General features: G+C 46.3%; 1 protein-coding gene across 1 annotated transcript in view; it reads right to left on the bottom strand.

Annotated features, from left to right (window-relative positions):
- Window positions 1-22,141, bottom strand: part of CCDC148 (coiled-coil domain containing 148) — an 871,149-nt gene that overhangs the window by 101,384 nt on the left and 747,624 nt on the right. Inside the window, exon 11 of the mRNA XM_085645511.1 lies at window positions 12,072-12,212. Within this exon, the coding sequence (XP_085501637.1) occupies window positions 12,072-12,212 (141 nt within the window). The remainder of the gene's footprint in view (window positions 1-12,071; window positions 12,213-22,141) is intronic.

The raw sequence follows: 22,141 nt of genomic DNA, 5'->3' as shown, positions 1-22,141 counted from the left end.
TTGTACACTTTGTTACACTTTCTAATAAGATTTCTTATGTAAGATACTCTTATTTTACTAAGCAAAGATTTAGATTTTACCATAGTAGACAAAGTGGACAATTTTTCTCAAATTCATTCCAATCCTGTTGTAGTTGAAAAATACCCATCCTTGTCCAGATCAACGATGACCTGAGACAAAAATCAATAAGGGGTTGACACTTGGAGTGTTAATTGTTTTTTACCCGCAATAGGATAGCATACAGGATGGATCACAAATGGATCAGCTGACACGATGGCCACTTACAAACAAAAAATAGAGAGGGAGTAAGGGGATAAAGGTTGGTGCCATCCTCCAAATACGATTCATAACACAGAAAAAAAGCACCCAACAGATTTAGGAAAGTTCAGTTTGCGTCTGGGAGAAAACACAAGGTTTTCTGTAAATTCTTCACCCACCAGGGTTTTTACAGAAAACCTTGTTTTTTCTCCCAGGCGCAAACTAGGCATCGGTAGGGGTCTTCAACAAGTGTCCAGAGGTATCCTGTCACATGCGGGGCTAGCAAGATCATGAGGACAGACCAGCCTGGGCCGCACACAGAGACTAAGCAGGGCAGAGAATGTACGGCTCAGGGAGCACCCTTGGTAATTGCCGGGGGCCATGAGGAGAGTGGGCTCTTGAGCTGGAGGGCTACCTGCCTCCCTAAGGGGCAACGAGCCCATGGAACGAGGCTGACGTGGCTGGAAGGCAGCTCAAAGGAGTACTTTGGCCAGTGTCATGATGGCGGCACTGCAATAGCCGGGCAGCAATTCCCTTGTCAGCTGCAGCACTGAGGCTGTAAAAGGATGAGGGTCTTGCTCCAAAAAGCCGGGGCCTGCAGAGATGGGTCCAACGTCCTACAGCTGGCTATGGTGGAGACTAGTGGGAGGCTGCATACTGGGCCCAATGCAGGCGTAATGCCTGGAGATCCACGGCGACTCAGGGGATTGCTAGTCCCCCAAGGTGAAAGTGGAGACTGGTGATACCCAGCTGGTGGAGCATCGAGGGTGAGAGATCTGGGAGAATGGAGTTGATGCTGGCATCCAGGGGGCCCAGTGAGGAATGAGCAGTGGCACCTAGAGAGTAAGCACTGCGGGATCCCAGATGAGACTGGCCTGAGGGGCCTGAAGGAGCACGAGTGGCAATGTGGAGCGTGGAGTCACAGGAGACCTCAGTGGCATTATGGGGCACTAAAAGGCGTGAGGTGAGAAGACTCCTGGAGCCAGGGTTTGGCCCCTGTTGTGTGATAAGAGTGTGCATTGCCAGGCCTGGACTCTGAGATTGGCTGGAGTGGACCCTCCTGCTAGATCTGCACGACATATAGCCATGACCCTGACCTGTGGCTGAGTCTCTATGCAGATGGGAAGCAGAGACCTTGTGTGGCTGCAGATGACCTAGGGGGCTGCTAAGACGGCTGCAGTGACCGAGAATTTAATACTGAGAGCCTGTAGGCAATGAGCATCCCATAAAAAAATGGTGCTATGAAGATATGAAAAGAGAAGAGGGGAAGAGCGGTGCAGTCCAACAAAATCGACCAGTACATGGTCAAGCACTCAAAGGTGCCAATGTTGGAGCATGGACATAAGCAACAAGCTGAGGCACAGGGCCTGGCTCCCATGGCAGTGGAACTCTTAGCAGCTTTTTAGTGGTCCCGAGTTGCACTGAAGGGACTTGATGGCTATCGAGATGAATCATTTACACATGGACCTTCGAAAGGTAGCTGACCGAACAACATGTCGAGGATGATGTTGACATTCTGAAACAGGAGGTTAAGGTGCTGAGGGCCACGGTGGCTGGACTTAAGTGTAGTGTTACTTACTTGGTGGGCACCTCAGTGGAGCTATTCTGGAAGATTGGAAAGTGAACACACTCAAACCCCAGCAACTCGCCAAGTTTTTTATGATTGAATAGGCTCACAGGGCACTGGTAGTGGACCCGAGACCTGGGGCACCCCCTAGAACGTTCATAATCCGGCTCTTTAACAATTGCAGTCGGGACACCATTTTGTGGCATGTCCGCACCCATTGCCTCCCTAGATATTACGATATGCACATTATCATATACCCTGACTACACCCGCAGGGTCCAAGAACTTCTTGCTGATTAAGGAAAAAACTGAGAGACCAAAATATAAAGTACAGCTTATTATTCCCTGGTAAGCTTAAAATTCAATATGATGGCCGAGTCCATTTTTATGAATCCTCCCAAGAGGTTCTAGATTGTCTAGACACGTTAAGCCAGAGGCATACCTCTGGATCTCCCAGACGGACAGTGATCCTGATCCGGCCAGTGCAATGTTCTAGCAGTAACAGGGGAACCACGCCCCCCCCCCCGCCCCACCAGTGGCTAGTGAGGGATTGGAGACTAGTGAAGGAGGTTGGATCCTGGTCTGCCCAGGTGGAACCCTGAAGCCTGCCGCATCAGGGTCATCTGACCAAAATGCCTTTTCACAAATCCAGCTTGTACCAGATACCATGAGTGACAATACAGATGCTGGCTAGAAATCCTTGACCTCACTATGAGGCCTAGTTGCATAGTGGGGGCCTGCATGGAGCCTTTGGCTTCCCTGACTGGAAAACTTGTGATGATTCGATGTCTCCATTACTGCAAGATTGGAGAGCCAGGAGGGGACAGCACGCAATAAGATTCTGGGACTGTGTAACCATGCAATCGCATATGTGTTATACCGCGTTTGCCCCCCTGGGGGTTTGGCATAGCTGGTGGCCGCTTGGATGGCGATGATATTGCCTATGTCTGTAATGTCCTATGCCCTATTTTTTGGTGCTCCACAGTGGGAAGCAGCTGAGGACCAGCCCTCTGGTGATCTGCTGAGCACCTATATTGGTCTTGCGTCCTGAGAGGGACAAGGTTCCTTGGCCTGTGATTACACTTAGTGTGTTCCTTAGTTTGCAATAGTTGGGGAGGGGTGATTGTTACCAGTTTGGCTGGTTGCTGTGCTGAAAGAAGTCCTGTATATTCTGCCTGGGAAAGGGAGTTTGTGGGAATGTCTCATCCTATTGACATGTTTTGGTAGGGTGCTCCTCGTGCTTCTTGGCACTTTAGTATTGTCCAATGGAAACCAAGGGCCTGATGCTTACTATACCCAGATATGCAGAACACAGGAAGTAAATACAAGTTCCTTATGTGGAATGTTAGGGGCTAAACAGACCAGAAAAACGCTACAGTGTGGATGCCTACTTTAAAAGATAAGGGGTTTCAATTGTGTTTCTGCAGGAAATACACCCGTGGGGGGACTGCATCGCCAGCTTGAGGAAAAAATGGATAGCCCCTTGAGTCACATTTCAAAAGGCACAGCTGTGTTTAGATCCAGGTGGGGTACGCCATATTGTGCAGGGCCCTGGATGCCCAGGGGCTCTGCCTCATCAATGTTTATGCACCTTACTCTGATAGTGAGGACTACTTTGGGGAGGTGATGATGGCAGCACAGGGGTATTTGCCCACTAAGATTGTAATGGCTGGCAACTTCAACTGTGTTCTCGATGTGCACACAGGCAGATATCCCTCATGGCAGGGCACAAAGCCACATATGATTAACACTCACAAGCAGATGGTGACGGTATGAGATTGGTAGATGTGAGGCATGGCCAACACCCATGATCGCATGCATATTTCTGTTATACGCCAGCAGCTGACACATACAGTAGACTTGATTATTTCCTTATACAAACTAGTGCAGGGCTGAGGGTGACTGATACGGCATACTTGGGAGGTGCCTCTCCGACCATTCTCCCCAGCTGCTGATCTACTCTTTTGTCAGACCCAGATAATGGGTGCCACTTTGGCCAATGAGAGTGGAGGCCCTCACAGATCCAGCCTATAGTGGGGTGGTGGCCGAAGCCTTAACAGACTACTTTATGCATAATTGAGAGACTACCTCAGGTAGAGCGGCGGAGTGGGATGCAATGAAGTTTTGCTCAGGGGAGTATGTATAGCTGCCACCACAGGTATCTGTAAGGCATTGGTGAGAGACCTGACGAAGCAAGAAGGCGCTTTAGCTGCACTGGAGTCTGCCCTCCCACATGATCAGGGGGTCTGCCAGGAGTGAAGTAGAGTGCGGAGTGAGGTATTCTCATTATGGGATAGGCTGGAGAAGCATATGCGATTCTCCTTCAGGTGTTGCTTACATATGGAGGGATACAGAACAGGTTGCATGCTGACCAGATTGATGAAACCAGAGAACTACTGGCACTCAATATTGATGATCAGGAATCAATTGGGCCGACAGGCATATGCTCAGGCCATTAATGAGGAGTTTACTGAACACCTCAGCAGGGTTTACACGTTGCTTAGCAGGGCCTCTGGACCTGCGATGGCTGACTATCTGAAGGCACAAGCCCTGTCGTGCCTGGTCGGGTTGAATGTGCGGATCTTGAGATGCCTCCGACAAAGCAGGAGGTTTTCCTGGCTGTAGGAAGCTGGCTCTCTATATAGTGTACTAAAATGAAGTACACTGTGCAGAGAGTCCAGTGGGTCCTCAATTAGTTTACAGAGTCTAAAGTAGATAATACTAATGCTCTTTTGTGGTAGTGTGGGCGAGCAGTTTGGCTTATCAGAGGGTAGTGCTAAGCATTTGCTGTACTCACAGAGGCAATTAATGAGGCACACCCTCAAAGAATAAATAAAAGGCCAATTTAGAAAAAGAACAATTCTTTTTATATATATATTTGAACCAAGAACTACATTCAAAGGTAAGTACTGTATTTCTTATGAATTATCAAAGATAAGCTAATAGTTCAAAGTTGTGTGCAATTACGCACCATGCAATCCTATGGGAGGAAAAAGCAGGTAGGTAAAGCACACAGCATAGACAGTTGTAAGGGTTCACCTTCCAGCTTCAGAGTAGCAGGAAGCCAAAGTTTAATGTTCTACCAACAGGTCATCAGGTGTGTCCCGAATTCCGCCTGGAGTAGGTGGAGTTGGTAGCTGATGCGCTACGGGGAAGAGGGGCTTTCTAAAGCTAAGCTGCACAAAGAGACTTGTGGTCAAGTCCATGAGCTCTCAAACGGGGGCTAGGGTGGCAAGGGCCTTAGGGACAAGAAAGCACAGCCAGATCATCATTACCCAGGCTGGGCAGCTATGTGTAGAGCAGGTAGGTTGGCTGGCCCCGGTGCATAAAGGAGTACCTCGCCGTCAGGGGCCAACAGCTGGCAGGGGCAAATTCAGGACTCCTGAGCCACTCTTGAAGTCTGTTTCAGGTGTCTTGATGTCCCTCAGCGGCAGCTGGGCTCTGGTACAGTTGGACTCTCAACTCAACTGTTCGATGTCGGTTTTGGTTGTTGGGAGTTCGGTACCCTGGAGATTAGTACTGCATGGATCCACATTCTGTGGAGGAACAGATCTGACCTTCTAGAGAACAAGTACCTTTTCCTGGTCGGTTGCTGCGCCGGTCGGGCTGGAGAGATGCAAGTCGATGGACCAGACTCTGCGGTGTCGGTGCCTGTGGTTTGCAGGGGAGTATCTCCTCTACTTTGAAGAAGTTTTTGGGCAGTTTGCGAAGACTGATAATCCTATGAGGTGCTTAGAGGCCACAAAGCAGCAGTACACGAAAGTTCACCTCGATTTTCAAGTCTTGAAGCGTAAAGGCAGGGGCTTGCACCAAAACTCCACGGCAGGCACTTAGTTCTCTTGTTCAGTAACTCTTCTTTGTCCTCTTCGTCTTTAGGTCCATCGAAGCTGAAGTTCAGCATCGAGGGATGCCACTTAAATACTCAATTTAGGGGGACTGAGGGGACTATCGGGTAGTAGCCAATGGGCTGCCTATCTGTAGGGCTACTACACTCTATATATGATCACTTTCTGTGGGAAGTGGACATAACCCTGACCCTACTAGGCTAATTATTTCCAATATAAGATGGAGAAGCCACCATGTAGCTGGGGAACTCATAATGCCGAGTGTGCAGCCCATGTACTTGTTATGGCTTGCCTATGAACTGGTAATATCTAAGGGTGAACTTAGATATCATCCGGGCATATCCACTCTCGCTGATATGCCCTCACATTGGTATAGTGCACACTGTCTTAGGGCTGTAAGGCCTGCCGTGGGGATGACTTACCTATACAACATGTAGTGCTGGCAGGCATGGCACACAGATATATGTGTCATGTTGACTCTTCTGTTTTCTCTGCACAAAGACATGCAGTCTGAAATGGCAGTTTGCATGAGCTTGGTGATGGGTCCCTTAGGGTGGCACAATTTGTGCTGCAGCCCTTAGGGACCCTCTTTAGACCCAATGCCCTAGGTACCAGGGGTACCATTTACTAGGGACTTACATGGGATCCCAAAGGGGTTGCTAATTGTGGATCAATTGTACAGTTTAGGGAAAGAACATTGGTGTTGGGGAGCTAGTTAGCAGGAACCCAGCACACTTTCAGTTAACGTTGCACCAGATACCAGGCAAAACATGGGGGAGTACTGCAACAAAAACCCAGTTTGCTACACTGGCGATTGATCCCCTTAAGACGGCTAAGGCCCGGGGGAGATGGATTGCCAGTAGAACTATACAAGGCTTTCCCTGGGACACTGGCATTTAGGTTATTGATGGTCTATTTAGAGGTCATTTTGCGAGGGATTCTTCAAAGCTCCATGTGGGAGGCCCTCGTGGTCCTGGTACCAAAGCCGGAGAAAGCGGCCTCCTCTCTATGTTGAACGTGGATCAAAATACACCCAGCCAAATTCTGGCGGCGTGTCTGCTTTGCTATTCTCCTGAAGCTGGTATATAATGACCAGTCTGGTTCATCGCACGTAGGAATCCCATTTGTAACCTCTGGCGGCTTGCTCATGTCCTCCATTTCCCTGATTTAGACCTTGATCAATATGCCATGGTCTTTCTATCTATTTATTCATTTGCGGAGTTTTATAAAGCGCGAATATGACCCATCAGGGTATCAGACCACAGTACATATAGCAGTCAGGTCAAACATACAAGAAAATGCAATACAAGAGAGAAAATGCAGGGAGAAATGCAAATGTAAACACAGATGACAATATACCATAATGGCTAAGTGGATTCAAGATCCGAGGAGTCCGCATGATAATGATCCAGCTGAAGTGACTAGAGATATTTAGTGAATGAATCTATTCATAAAAAGTTTTTAACTTCTTTTTTGACGAAGGTAGAGGGGGGTTTTATCCTAGTTGTGGCGGCAATGCGTTCCATATTCTTGGGGCAGGACAGGAAAAGGAGCGGTTGTAGGTCTTCTTTTTGTTTTTTTACATCTGTGGATTCAACAGCAGGGAGTTGGAGTTTCTTGAGGAGCAATTACCACTGGATAGTTCACGTTTCTTTTCCAGGAAGACAGGTGTGTTGTGGTGAATGGCCTTGTGTGCCATGTAAGCTATCTGTAACTTGATTCTAGCTACAAACAGGAGCCATTTTCGATGGTTGAAGTCAGGAGTAATGTGGTTGAATATTCTGGACCCTGTGATGAGCCTAGCACCTGAGTACATTGTGGTCCTTAATAGAGCCAGTTTTACTTTGGGTAAGCCAGCAAGAGTGCTCTCCTGTAATCTAATCAGGAGATGACTAGGGTTTGGACTGGAGTCTGAAGGTATGCCAGAGGCAAGAAAGGTTTGATTTTCCTCAGTATGTTTAGGTGGCAGTTAGCTCCTCTGGTGGTGGCACCGATAGGCTCTTGCATATTCAGGTGTTTGTCCAACATTATACCTAGTGATCTAGTGGAATCAATCACAGGTGGGGCACAGTTCTAGATGTAGAGCAGGCTATTGACTCCGTGTGCTGGAGGTATTCTTGGCAAGTATACCCCGATTTGTCACCTGGGTTAAAAACTGTTATACATGCAACTGACTGCATGAGTGTTGACTGGAAACTACGTATCCGATGAGTTTTTATTGTAGAGAGTGATGCAACAGGGTTTTCCCCCTCCCCTCCTTCTGTTTGCCCTAGCAATGTAGCCCGTGGCATGCAGACTGCGTCAAGTACTGCATGGGTTTGAAATCCAGGTGAGTCAGACGGTGCATGTTGCATCCTTATATGCAGATGACGGCATGATATACCTGCAACAGTTGGCCACTTCGGTCCAGATCCTCCTGAATATAATGAGGGAAATCGGGGAGTTGTTGGGCCTCTACGTCAACCGGTCAAAGTCTATACTTTTCCCAGTAGATCAGCTAAAAGGTGTAGATATCGAGTTATAACTAGTGGCTGGACAGCCTTTGAGGTCTTATAGTAGAAGATACCTTGGGCTACACAATGTGCACGGTGTGCAGCAATGCCACGCCATGACCTGGGACGAGTTATTGTCAACCTTCGCCCCTCTATTAGGTTTTGGAACACCATGAAGCTTTCCCTGATGGGGAAAATAGCGTTGATTAAAATGGTCTTGTTACACCGCTGTCTTTAGGTGCTTCAATGCACTATATATGAGATTCTCGAGGGACTGTTACGGGAATTAGATCGCCTCATGGTAGAATTACTGTGGGCAGGCAAACGATGCAGAGTGGAACTCTCCACACTTTAAGCTGAAATGTGGAAAAGGAGGAATGAGGTCCCAGTCCTGGAATTGTATTACTTAGCGGCCAAGTTACAGCATGCAGTACACTGGTTTGACGAGGGGGACAATTGGGAAAAGACCTTATTCGCGGGTACCTGCTGAGATATGGCTCTGGGGGATCTCCTGCTACACAGCCCAGGTGTTCCTGCAACACTGCCCCATGTGGTTCAGGTATTGTGCCGACTGTGGGAGAGGGTGGTAAGGGGAGTGTTTCGCAGAGCGCTCTATGCGCCTGATTTGGAGTTCTGGATGGTAAGGCCCTTTGCACTAATTGCTCAGACCATGGCCATTGCCCGGTGGATAGATGATAGGTGTATCTCAGTGAATGATCTATACCAGGCAGCTGATTTATCACCATGCAAGATGCCTTCGACACATTTGGTCTGGGGCAGGGACAGTTTCTCCAATATACAAAAATCGCTGCCACAGCCAGAGGAATATGGCCCATGTTTCCCGAGGCCCTGGAACCCACACAGACGTTGGTTGTTCATAGCGGGGGGTAAGAGTACTTGTATCAAAGCACGGCGATCTGACAGACCGGTCCTACCCTTGAAAGTGGGGAGAATTGGCAACAGTTTAACGATGACCCCATCACTGCAGGGAATGAGCAAGGATACACGGGGAGTGTGTGAGGTGTCAATTAATGCACAATTCAAACGTATTCAGTTTAATATCATCCATATCACCTACATCTACCCTATGCTGTTACATACTATATACCCAACCAGAGTTCCAGGATGTAAGCGCTGTGGAACCACACCTTCAGACTTTCCCCATGTGGTGTGGAACTGTCCCCTAGTACTTACATTTTGGGGGGCGGCAATGGAGCAGCGCTGAAGTGCCACGGGTGAGGTATCCCCTTTGAGCTTCAGCAATGACTCTTGAGTCTGCTACCAAAGAGAAAAAAAAGGGAAGCTCAGTAGAAAATGTGCGCTGCTGGGCTTCACTTTGGCTAAGCAGCACATAGCTATTAGATGGCTAAGCCCGAACCCCCACCCCAGCAGTGGACTGGCAGTGTGATTTGATTAAATGGTCAAGGGCAGAGGAGGCCCACATGCGATGGGTATGACAAGATGAGAAATTGGTGGACGATCTGATTTCCTGGCGGACTGTGATACACGATTCAGCTAGTTATATTGATCTCTGTGGTAATGCACCTGCTGCAGAGATCCAAATGTGAAATAAGGGTTAAGGGTTAAGACTTGGTGTTCCAGCCTTTCATCCTTCTTAGTTCATTATTGGTATGGTCCTCAAATATCAACACGCAAAATAAAAGTTGTGGCAGGGATATTGACTACATACCAGGATATTGTGTAGGATAAGTATGTATAGATTTACAATACATAACTCCTCATACATGTACCTTGACAATATATATATTCACGGTAAGTAGAGTGGAATTATGAACAGCAAAACTATACTTACCAATACATACTTACTTTCATAATATTCTGAATGTCAATATTTTTGCTTGTCAACATTTTTGTACTCGTTATTCTGACATGTAAGCATCAATAACATGCAGATGTCCCATGTACTTATACTAGTCAATGTTGTCAGTGTTAGCAGTTCAGTAGGTTGATAGTGTGTGCTTTACAAATGTATACATTAAACATACAGCAACCATGAATGATATCTCAGGAGAATTCAAACCCTATATATGTATATGGAACTTCTATAGCACCAACCTAGCCAAAAGGCAGTGGAGCGGTGTACATGGTTAAGGGAAGCTTAAAGTCACTGAGTAATAAGAGTGGGAGCTGAGTTGTGGAAAGTTAATGCATTGTGATGTAGCGTTCTTTAAAAAGGCGAGTCTTCAACTATTCCTAAATTAGAGCAGTGTTGCGGAAGACATGATGGATACAGAGATGTTATTTCAGACCCTGGGTTCATAGATGGAAAGGCTTGTTGTCTTGTTTTGTCTTTGGTACTCCAGTCTGATTGCATCCTGGCTATGGGTGTGCCAAGAACCACCAGAGATGGTGAGCTTGTCTTCAAGATAAGCAGGGTGCAGGTTGTGATGGCTTTGTAAATGATGCAGCTGGTTTTGAAAATGGTGTGGGCTGACAAGGAGACTCAATTGAGTTCCATCAGGATGGGGGTGATGTGATCATATTCCATGCTGGATTAATCAAATCGGACATCATCAAACACAAGTGCTCTTCTGAAACTCCTATTCTTCTGGACTGTTGGTGAAGCAGAATTGGGTAAAGATAAATTGATTTATGTTGTATTCAATTAATAGCTCCTTTAAATAATAGCTTCTGATTTGCCAGCAGATATTTGATTTCTTACAAATGAGATTTAGAAAGTAATATGTTTCAATGTATTATTTTTCATTATTCATTAGAGTGAGATACAATTTATGATACTGACTTTCTGTTTATAAGGTTCTTTTAAAATTCCATCCAAATGAATAATCGTGTTAATTCTAAGCATTTTAATTTGAGTGAAAAAAAACATTAAATTGTATGTTTTTTTAATGGCACTCGTTAACATTCAGTCCCTCATTATGTGTCGCATGTAGGGTGCAATAAATGTCACACCTGACGAAATGTGACACTGAGATGTTCGGAGTATATCGGGTGAGATAATTATCACCTATTTAGCACAAATGGGGCATAACATGGAACTGTTATGCTTACCACATCATCACCACTAAATCAGTAGGCCCGGTATTTTACCTGCCATTCTTCCCTGGGTACATTTAGGCAAGTTTGAACAGCAGAATTTACCTGGGTAAAATTGCAGGGGGTGTATTGTTTCTTGCAAAATTCGGATTTACGGTTTGTGCGATGACAAGAGTTACCTGTAACTATAAAACTACTGTAAACGTCTCCATGTTTCTTCTTCCGTCTAATTTTCTCCCAGTGTGATGTCCATTTTGTCCTTTCCTCTTCCTAATTTTACACGCCAGATACCACGACAAAACATCCAAGGGACAGCTTTCCTTTCTATTCTCAGACAACCTTGTAAGTGTGCACTAATCTTGGCAATAATTTATAAAACAACGTGATTTATTCGACAGACATATGTGTTACTTCTCTTCTCTTCCTCACTCCAGAACCGTACTTGCCCTTTTGATGCTGTTTCCGAATACACCTGGAACGTGAGGAGTCGGCGGGTAGGAGCACGCTTTTGCAACCGCATGCTTTTTTCAAGCAGCCTGAGGGGACGCATCTGAAACGTTTCCTAATGCTCTGGGAACGCCGAGCCAATTTAACCCACCAAACCATGACCGAAGCCTTTTTGTAGCCCGTGATGAAATCTGCTGCAGTGCAGCAGAACTCGCTGCGTCACTTCAACCCTCAGAGGTTAGCGCGCGCTAAGGTTTCTTTCAAGCAACGAGCACTGCAGAAGGCAATTCCAAAATCATGAATGCGAAATATTGTTTTCTAAGAACATTTTTTTAAAATACAAAACTGATATGCATATTTCTGCACACGGCACTCAATTTGTTGCGAATACATTCCACATTCTTTTTTTTAAAAACACTTTAATAAATTAAAAAGAATGCCATACTTTTTCCTTTTCCTCTGCTCTTTGGAACTGTTCTTTTTCCTTACGTAGTCTTTCTGTTTCTTCCTCATTCTCTTTTCTTCGGGCCGCTACCGCAGCTTCCAGTCGGGCAACTTCCTCCTGCTGTGCTCGCCACTGCACAACCTACATGTGTGAGGAAAAATGAAAGATAAAATACAAAGGACACACAGTCAGCCAGACGAACGGCTATACAGCGCCAGGAAGCCTTCAACATTCACAGAGCAGCAGGGGTGAAGTATGTTTTTTTTCCATGCAATGGGGAAAACGGACAGTAATCCAAAGGCTATACCGTTAGAATATTCAGCTTTAAATAACAAATATGGTGCTTAAAAAATAATGTATGCAGAATATTTACCACAAAAACATCGCGAAGGTATTAAGTATATATAGGCAACAACAGAATTACTATACTTAACTCCACATATATAACAACATGGAGCTTCATGGTATGTAGATGTGGAGTAAATAAAAGTAAATCTATCATTAAAGGCATACTCCCTTTCACAATATTTTGGTACTCAATGGTATGACTATCATATTTGTATAGCTCAATATTTTCTTCTCAGTTGTCTGACATACAACCCCTGCCCGACTGACTGCTATGAAACATTTTACAGAGGGTAATATAAGTGCATACATTATCAAGCCGAAACATACTCAGTAGGTGTTTTCTCCGACCTCTTGCCTGTACTGGAAAAGGAAGACTTCTCAGAGAGCTGTTAAACTGGGTGTGGACGATGGTGGTGGTAGAAGGGGGGCAGAGACATGCGGGGGCACCGTCAAAGAGAAAGAGTCAATGACAGTCAGCCTATAGTGTGCTGGTGCCTCTGTGTTTATTTTACAAACTCTGGGCAGTGCTTTAAATGGAAAAATAGAAGTGCAGGTACTCTGTTACAGAGTACCTGCTTGTTTCTGAAAAGTGCAGGTACTCTCTAATTAAAAGTATTGCAATTCTCTTGAGAAGTGGCGGTACTCTCCCTCTCAAAATAAAAAAGTGCAGGTACTCCGTACCGGCCCATTTAATGCACTGACTATGGGTCAGATGTAACAAACTTTTTAGCTGTCATAAACCATGCAGTTCTTTAAATTAGTGAGTACGTGACTGCTTATAAGTTTTGCATTACGTCCCAAACTCATTTTAGGATGGGACTGGATACTGAATTGCAATTTGTAAGGGGCATATTGTGGGTGTTCACTCCAAATTGCGATTCAGTATGAAATGTGTCAATAGTTTGCAACTGTAACTGTGGTTGTAAAGCAGTGAAAAGTTACACAGTCCTCAAAGAGGGTGGGTGATAGTTGATTCCCAAACCCCTTCACCTTTGTGAATTTTTGTAAAAGTTTCAAGGAGAGTAGGCATGAAACAATGAAACTTTGAAAATATTTTGTTTCTGTTAAAAGTAGCCCCATTTGCTTTAAGAAAAACGGGCTGTTTTTAACAAAAAACGTATTTAAACACAAACACAGACATGGTGGCCTGCTGAGTTCTGCAGGCCACTATCCCTGTGATCAAGGCCAACAGAACTGAGTTGCAATTTGTGACCTACCTCAATAATATTAATGTGGTAGGTCGCCATTGCAATCCACTCCGAATGGGAATTTTGTTAACCAACTCATTAGTACATCTGTGAGTTCACAAAATTGAGCAAGCTGTGGCCACTTTTTGCAACCAGACAAATGATATATCTAGCCCTCTGTCTCTAATGATAGTGACTAGGATAAATGTGATAGAAAAGCTGTTTTGCCCTTTTTAATTTCCCACACAATGATTGCAGTTTAATATAGCTTAGGGTATAAACAACCTGCTGTAAACATCTATGGATCGCCAGCACGTCTCTGGACCAATGGAGATAATGCCGGACAGTGTGGTTAATGCCACGGCTGCAGAGATCTGCATGTAACTTCTGGTCACATGTTTGAATGACAAAAGAGCTTCTTTTTAAGGCGGATGCTGACCTGAAATACGTGTAACTTGTAGGTCACAGGTTTGGACTCTACTTGGGAAGGTAGAGTGGGTTAACCCATTTATTGCAGGTATTTTTACGTAACCTGCTGGTGAAAAGTTACAATCCTGGTAAAGTAACTTAGTGACAGCTACAAACAATTACACATAACCTGCAAAGCAACTTGATTTTTCATGAAACAAGTTCTTTTGGGTACTATTAGGTACACATTACTGCCTGCGGGTCATAGTGGCTGTTAATTACCCTCCCAGCAGTTGGGTACCGAGCCACAGGCCAGGGTAAATAACAAGGGTAGTCATTAACAACGGTTATTGCTCTAAAGGTAAGGGCAATAAGGCTATCAGCACCTTGCCCTATAGGGAGCAATGCAGAAGCTCTCCATCACTTGCAAGAATGGTTGACAAGAGGTCTGCCTGCTCCCAGATCACCCCCTAAGCTTCTTCTGAAGCAGCCTGTGGAGAAACGGCTGTCCGGGCTTCTCCTCTTATTTTTACTGAGAGGGTAACCCAGCATCCAATAAAGTTGAAAAACATAATCAAACTGAGTTTTCCATCTAGTAGGTCCAGCACTACTACAGCCAGGCCACCTCTAACTGGATATCTCAGTGTGCCCCTAACCTGCCTTAGTGCAGATTTCCAGAAATGTTTGAGTTTCCCAGACTGCCTACCAAACATGATCCACTGTGCACCTGAGAACATCTGCTGCAGTTTATGAGGTTTGAAATACGACTTCAATATGATTTTGTTGTGTGTTTCTCTGAGTTGTAGGGCATGAAAAGTTTCTGGAATATCTACCCATGCCGGTTGGTCGTATTTCTCTCTGTTTTACGTTCCTCCTCACTGCACGTCCCCAAATTCCTAGATATGCCTGTTTCTCTTCTGCACACTTTGCTCATCTTTACAGTATGGATATTAATCCTTTTGATTTTTTGATTTCACAAGTGTCCAGACAAACTGTTTAAAGTTCGTAAACTAACCCCTTGCTGCTGGTGTTTGATATTCCTTTTGTCAAACGTTTTAGGTATGACCGGACATTCTCCATACCACCATGTCTTAAAAACACCTCTCCTTGATTCACAAGAGTAAAGTTTACGGTATGTAGAAGGGAAGTAGAAAAAGTCCATATGAACCCGGGTTTCCAGAGACTCCTTCGATGTCCATGCTTTCAAAATCGTCAGATTGGCCGCCCAACAGTACCTCCAGACACCTGGACATACTTTTCCCCACCACACTTTCCTTGACATCAATAACTTCCTGGAAAACGGTGCCTTTCCTCTACTCCTATGAAACCCTTGCAAATATTTCTCAATCTCCAAGATCTCAGATCCTGAAGTTGTTGGAGGCACAGTTTGAAATAAATACAAACGCCTTCGCACAATGTCAATTTTTACTTTCTTAATCATCCCCAAACCGGATATAAATACGTTTTTTCATCTTCTCACATCATTATTTCATCTAGGTCTTTTGGATCTCATTAAAGATGATACACACCATGTGTGTGATCCAGATTAATTTCAGTACTTTAAGGGGAAACACTTTACCAAACCTGGCAGGATCATTAGGTTCACAATGTATGACTTAAAGTCAAAGGCCCATTCATATGATTCCAGTCCTCAGTTCAGTGTTTATTTTTCAGCCAGCAGTAGCCCTTCACGTCCAAGCAAGCGCAGTGATGCTGACCCTACATAGAGCGGCTTGGATGTTTACATGCTGTTATAATTTAGATTTCAATGTTAACACCTTGCCAACATCTGGACAAATGGTACATTTTTGCATGTTACACAAGTTCTGCTACATATTTATGAAATGTAGTGTTACAGTGCCCCATACGGTTGATGTGTGAGGAATTCTTAATCTGTGCATGTGGTTGTGAGTAAAGGCACTGACCAGGACTATATTTTCGTCATCAGACTTTGACCAGGGGGGCGTTACCAGGAACATGGCCGACTAGTTGCATTATTTTCATTTCACTGAACTCCCATGGCCATTGTATATCCTGCAGCAAATCCTGTGGCCTCAGGCTTGCCGTTGCCATGAAAACCTTATGGACACCACACATAAATTATAGGTTGGACGGAGGGGGCGATAGTTGTGGCTGGTGGCGGCATAGAGTTCAAGGTCTGCCCAACTAGAGTGCTGCGGCCGTGTTGCATCGAGGCAGCCATGCTGGAGGAAATCCTGAGGCCAGAGGTGGTGGAGCAGAGGACTGTATATCATGGGGGGATTGTGGTGACTGAGGAAGCCCCATGCGCATGTCTGCGACCAGAAGTGTTGTGTGTGGGCCGGTAGGCTTGTGGACAGCCTGTGGCGCAGTGGATCGTCCTGCCGGCCTAGAGCAATGTGGCTGCGCTGCATTGAGGCCACCACACTGTCATAATTCCTGGGTCAGAGGAGCAGAGGCCTGTGGGTAGTGAGGTAAGCAGGCTGTGGCAGCCATCAGAGCACATCGGCCGCATAGCCTACTGAGTGCAGGCAGGCGGTTGAGAGGAACTGGAAGCTTGAACCTACCCCTGGGCTTGCAAGGTCTGGACGAGACCTACTGGGTGGGCCGTGTGTGCTGGACAGCAGCTCGTGAGGGCGTCAAGCGGCTACATTGAGATTTGGCAGCCCTGAGTTCCTGGATACTCCTGTGGGGCAGCCTTAAGAATTAGTGTGGGGGGAGTGTTGGACAGGTGACCCCCTGCAGGGAGCAACGCATTCCTACACTGAGCGGCGTCAGACCCGGTAGGGACTTTGGAGTGGTCTGAGGCATGACCATCTCAGGGGCCACCTGTGGGTGAAGGGGCCCCCTGTTGAGCATCGTTTGGCAGGATAAAGATCTAGAGGAGCTGTTGCTGGGGTCCAGAACTGAGTGAGAGAGATGGACTGTGCTATTGCCCCCAATGGTCGTAGGAGAAGGTGGTAAGAGGTGGATTGGGCTGGCGGAGGCTGGGGTTTGCACTGGACTGTCGGAGGGGGCCTGTACCCTGGAGTAGGCACTGCTTCTGGAGCCCAGGTGCCGGGACCACAGCCAATCATATGTTGTTACAGGAATCATCGCCTTTTTCCGCAGGGAACTGGTGGAGGGGAGTCACATAGTGTGATATAATGGGGAAGGATAAACCTACCAAGCCAGCGCAGGCGAACAAAATTGTGAACTATACATATGTGATCTGATGGGTCGGGGTACACTGCCCCGGGAGTGGTGAGCAAGGGGACATTGCCCTGATGCTAGCAGATCTGATGACAGGAATGAATGGCTCGGGGGAAAAGCTGGTGGTGAAGATGGAGTCTGTGGCTATGGATGTTAATATACCGCACACAGATCTCAGGAAGGTGGCGGACTGGGTCACCGAAACGGAAGATTCAGTCTTGAAACTCAAGTGCGAGAACTGAAAGAAACAGCGTCTAGGTTTCCTAAAGTGTCTGCAATGTTGGAAGACAGGGTGGAGGATGCAGAGGGCAGGTCCTTGAGAAACAATTTGTGCTTTGTGGGCTTTCCTGAGAGAGCAGAGGGGTAGTCAGCTGAGCTCTTCTTAGATGACTGAATTGTGAAAGTACTGAGACCCAAAAAAGTTGTCCAAAATTCTCAACATTGAATGTGTGCACAGTGTGTTGGTCACGCCGCCGCGACCAGGGGCACCCCCTCAGGACCATTATAGCCCATATATTTCAGAGAGTGTGACATCATTTTGCAACATATTTGGGTGCAGGGCCTGCCGCAATACGAGGGGAGCAACATCTCTATCTTACCCGACTACACCAAAAAGGTGCAGGACCTGCTTAAAAACAATGTGTTTGTCAAGAAGGGTAGCTGTGGCAGGGGTTTGAAATATAGCCTGATGCACCCTACTAAACTTTGTATTGTGCATGATGGGAAGGCACTTTTTTCTATACCCCTGCGGATGCAAGTGAGTGGCTAGATTCGCTGTCTGGTGATATGCCAGAGGGTGACGCCCCGTGTGGAAGAAACCGTCAAATCATGGTGCGACAATCGACGAGGTGGAAGGGCTGGTCAGTGTAATCTTCGAGCCAAGACTTCTCAAACCTGAGGGGTGCATAGTGGTGTGCCCGCATGGGACCACAGCTGACATTGAGGTAGTGCTGGACTCCTTATGACACAAGGGCGACCCTACATTGAGCAGCGATGGCACTGATGCCGGGCTGACATGAACTCCCAGGACTACATGTTTTATAGGTACTCTGAACTGAGGGTGTAGATTCTGTGGGACTATTGGTTTTGTGCACCATTTTGTGCCACGATGCTGCCCATGGTACTGTGGCTTAATGGTAAGACCGTGTGAAGTTGATGTCAAGAGAAGTAAATTGGAATGTACCCTACTTAAGGATTGATAGCCAGCCACTGGGTGAAACAGTGGCCCTGTAGCCAAGGGTGAGGGACTGGAGTGCCTCAGGCCTCGCCATTCCCAATGGCTAGCGGACTCCTAGCTTAGCACACATATTAGTTGGGGGGAAGGTCTTTGGCCTAGAGGGGTGGTTATGGGGCAGTGGATGAGAAGCCACAAACTGGTAGTTGCAGGGTTGGGTCTGTTGATTGTACTGCCCAAGGGGGAGGTGGAGAGGGAAATGTCAGAATTTTTTCAAAGTTGTGTATCGTTTTTTTTCAAACTGCCCACATATGATTATGTCTTTGCTCCGATTACTGAAGTTATGTGGTGGGGAGAGCACTCCGTTAGTGGTTTTCTTTTTTACAACTTGAATGAGTTTTAGATTTGCGGTGCAACAGCAGTGTAGAAGTTTGTCCACTTCTACTGGGAAAATGTAGTTAAATGACAAGCGATGGGCTTGTGGGAAGCTGTGCACTGTTCGCCTGGTGTGTGCTAAGACACTATTATATTATTTACAATTTTTTGAAATTATTCAGTTTATTTCTGGCAATAACAACATAAATTCAACCTCTTGTTGCTATGTCACACATTATTGCTTAATTAAGTTTTGTTCAATATACTTTGGTGTACATATTGAAAAATGTCAAACAAAAAAATAACTTCATTGTACATCATCATTTGATTTTATCAAAACATTGCATAATCACTGCATAGCATTTTAATGTATGTATGCCCAATGCATTTCGGAACCCAATGGTTCCTTCATCAGGGGGTAATCTGAAATGAAAATAAACATATGTATCAATAGTGATATCGTTGGGGACTCAAAATCATGAATTGATATGTGAAATTGAATTTATTGTTATGTAATCGTATCCTACCTGTTCTGGATTATTGCATGATGTACACTGAGAAATAAGGGGACAGAATAAGTTAAACATAATGGTGCCCGTATTCTAAGTGTTGCGAGAAAGTTTGCTGACTTAACGAAACTGCTGCGATGTCTAACCAATGGGCTTACCTCAGTGAGGATTAAAAGTGTAAGCTGTGGAAAAATAAAAATACGAATTGAGCGTTCAGTCATGCTCAGGATCATAACCAATATATGAACGGAGCTAAAGTGCTAAAACGATTAATAAGAAGTAACTGCGCGCTTACCTCTATAGTGTGAGTTTCAGAATTACTGAAAAATAATAACATGAAAAAATCTGTCAAAAACTGTTGCCAGAGAAGGTGTCAAGTATAAAGATAAAAATGCTGCAAAAACCGCCTTACCTAATGATGACTAAACGAGGAAGAAACGAAATTCTCCGTGATTCAGGTTTGGTTTGAAACGCCACGGATACCGCATTAAAAAAGACATAACCATAGAAAGAGGACTGTTCAGGTGATATCTACTCTAATGCAATGTGCTATGAGCGCCATCTTAGAACAGGAGAATCGTCGTTGAGCGTAAAAAATGAAATACGGGGGGGAGGAGCCAAGATGGCGGACGGACAGGACGTCTGAGCTCCCGGCTCCGCAGCCCGTCTGCTGTTTACATGACATCCTGATCTTTAATCCTGCCTACAGCGCGAGCAAATGTAACCACGAAGGCGCTGACACTTTCCGCATTCCTCCGATGTCCCCGCCGGCTTTTTTGGTCGAGGATTCATAGAGTTTGCTGACTTTGGACTTTGCCCACGCACTCTGGCCCGACCACCGCCACCGGACACCGCTTATTACGTACGGTGAGACGACCTGGGGCCGGACCGGCGCCTGGGGAAATGTGACCGGCTGTGGAGTGGGCGGCTTGGCGGAGCCTTCTTCGCGACGGAGAGAATTCCTGTACGATTGGGTCCGGGCTGGCGAACCTTCCTTTGTCATGCTACCAGCGGTCAGAGCGGTATCCGTTTTAGAGCGCCCACCACCCGCATTGCTACACAGCCGAGGGCTCTCACATCGTGTGAGCCCCGTATAGCGAGCAGTATCTCTTCTTGCCTTAAATGCTATTCCTCCGTCCAATGGAGTCACCCTCACCTCTCCGATGTGGGCTGACTGCAAAAATGGTGGCGGTGCCGGTCTACCTCGCCGGAAAGACGGAAGCCTCCATATCTTTGACGCAGGCTGCCCTGCCTACTGTCGAGCTGGAGGGTGTCCCGGCGGCGCCTTTGCATACTGCCGACATGCTGAAGCGGGGAGCAGACCTGACCTATAGTGATATCCTTCTAGCCCTGGAAGACTTGGGGGCGACACTGTGGAAAAACACTCGAGAACTGGAGCGGAAGATCGATGTCGCTATGCCATCCAGGGAACTACTGCGGTTGTCTGACCCCCCAATGCCTCTCATTCCCTTCGAGGCGGATACAATGTGGCGACAGGGGGATACTGTGGAACGTCCTCTCCCTGGCTACAGTGTCGAGTGTTCTTTTAATGACAAAGTTGCAGATACAAAGCTCCCTTCCACTTTACAAGCTGAGACTCTGCCTCTGCAAGTGTTGCCACGGCTTCCTCAACATCGCCGGAGTGTGTGCCGTTCTGTGGGGAAAACTGTGTTGGTCACCATCGATGTGGTGATGGTCTATGATTGGGAACTCTCGCTTCCTCTTCCTCTGCGTCTTCTGTGCCGGGAGCGGCCATCTTGCTCCTTTGTTCTGCCTGAGATACACTCCCAGCAGTGGCCATGCTTGGTGGGGTTTCAGCGTTCTGGCCAGGGCTGATGTTGCCTCCCTTGATGATCCTGCCTGACCGCCTGGCATGACCCGGACTAGAATATTTGTCTATGTATCTGATGTGCCGCATGCGTGTAATTTGCTATTGTTGATTGCGGGGGTGGATCTGTGGGGCCGCTTAGGATCGGGCCAGGGCTGGGCGATTTCCATTAGTTTGCTGTACGTATTGGCGGGCGGGGACTAGGATGGGACTGCTAATTATCTGATTTAGTCGCACATTTGGAATGGAGTCTCCCCACCTGCTGCTTTGCTTGCTACTTCAGTTGTGCTGATGATATTCAGGGTGGGGGATGCTTATGGGGCTGGTGGTGACCGGGAGTATGTAAAATTTCCTCCTCCTGCCTTCTCTGGGAGTCGGAGACTGGGATGTTCTTTCCCACTCTCCAGACTCTCTTTCTCACTTGGGGTTCTTTTGGGGCGACGGGCATGCCTATTGGGGGGGGTGGGCCGTGGCCTTCCGCTGGTATGCAGGGTGGGGGGATGGGATGTGTTTTATGTCTTTTCTTTGTCTCTATGGCGCTCTTTCTCCTTCTTTCTCTCTTCTTCTTCGGTTTCTTTCTCTTCTATGTTTCTTTGTTTCGTCGGGGTTCAGTGTTAGTAGGGAGTTTATTGTGTTCTATCATTCTGTGGTATAGCGTTTGCTCTTAGTTCCTGGATGGTGGCCACCTGTTCCCTTACAAATGCCTTCCTATATAACGCCTCCTTCTGGGTGCTCCGTGAATGGTGATGTCTCTCCTGGTCAGTGATCAGCTTCGACTCTTTTCGTAGTTCACTACATTGTACTCGACAAAATCATAAAATTAAACCTTTTCTTATCCTGACATTATTGTTCTATGTTCTACACGGTACTTTTCACTCAGAGATTGCTTTAACGGCGCTCTGCCCAATTGGTTTTTCTTTTTCTTCTTTTTTCTTTTTCTTTTATCCTTTTCTGATATGTCATAGCGGCCGGCCCCGAGGGGTTGTAGGCAGACGCTGTGTATTGTGCATTTACCAAAATAAAGGTTTTTAAAAAAAAAAAAAAAAAAAAAAAATGAAATACGTGTAATG

This window comes from Triturus cristatus, chromosome 3_1, assembly GCF_964204655.1.
Source record: "Triturus cristatus chromosome 3_1, aTriCri1.1, whole genome shotgun sequence".
NCBI classification, from domain to species: domain Eukaryota; kingdom Metazoa; phylum Chordata; class Amphibia; order Caudata; family Salamandridae; genus Triturus; species Triturus cristatus.
The sequence above is the reverse complement of the archived record's forward strand: the minus strand, read 5'-3'. Positions and strand labels throughout refer to the sequence as shown.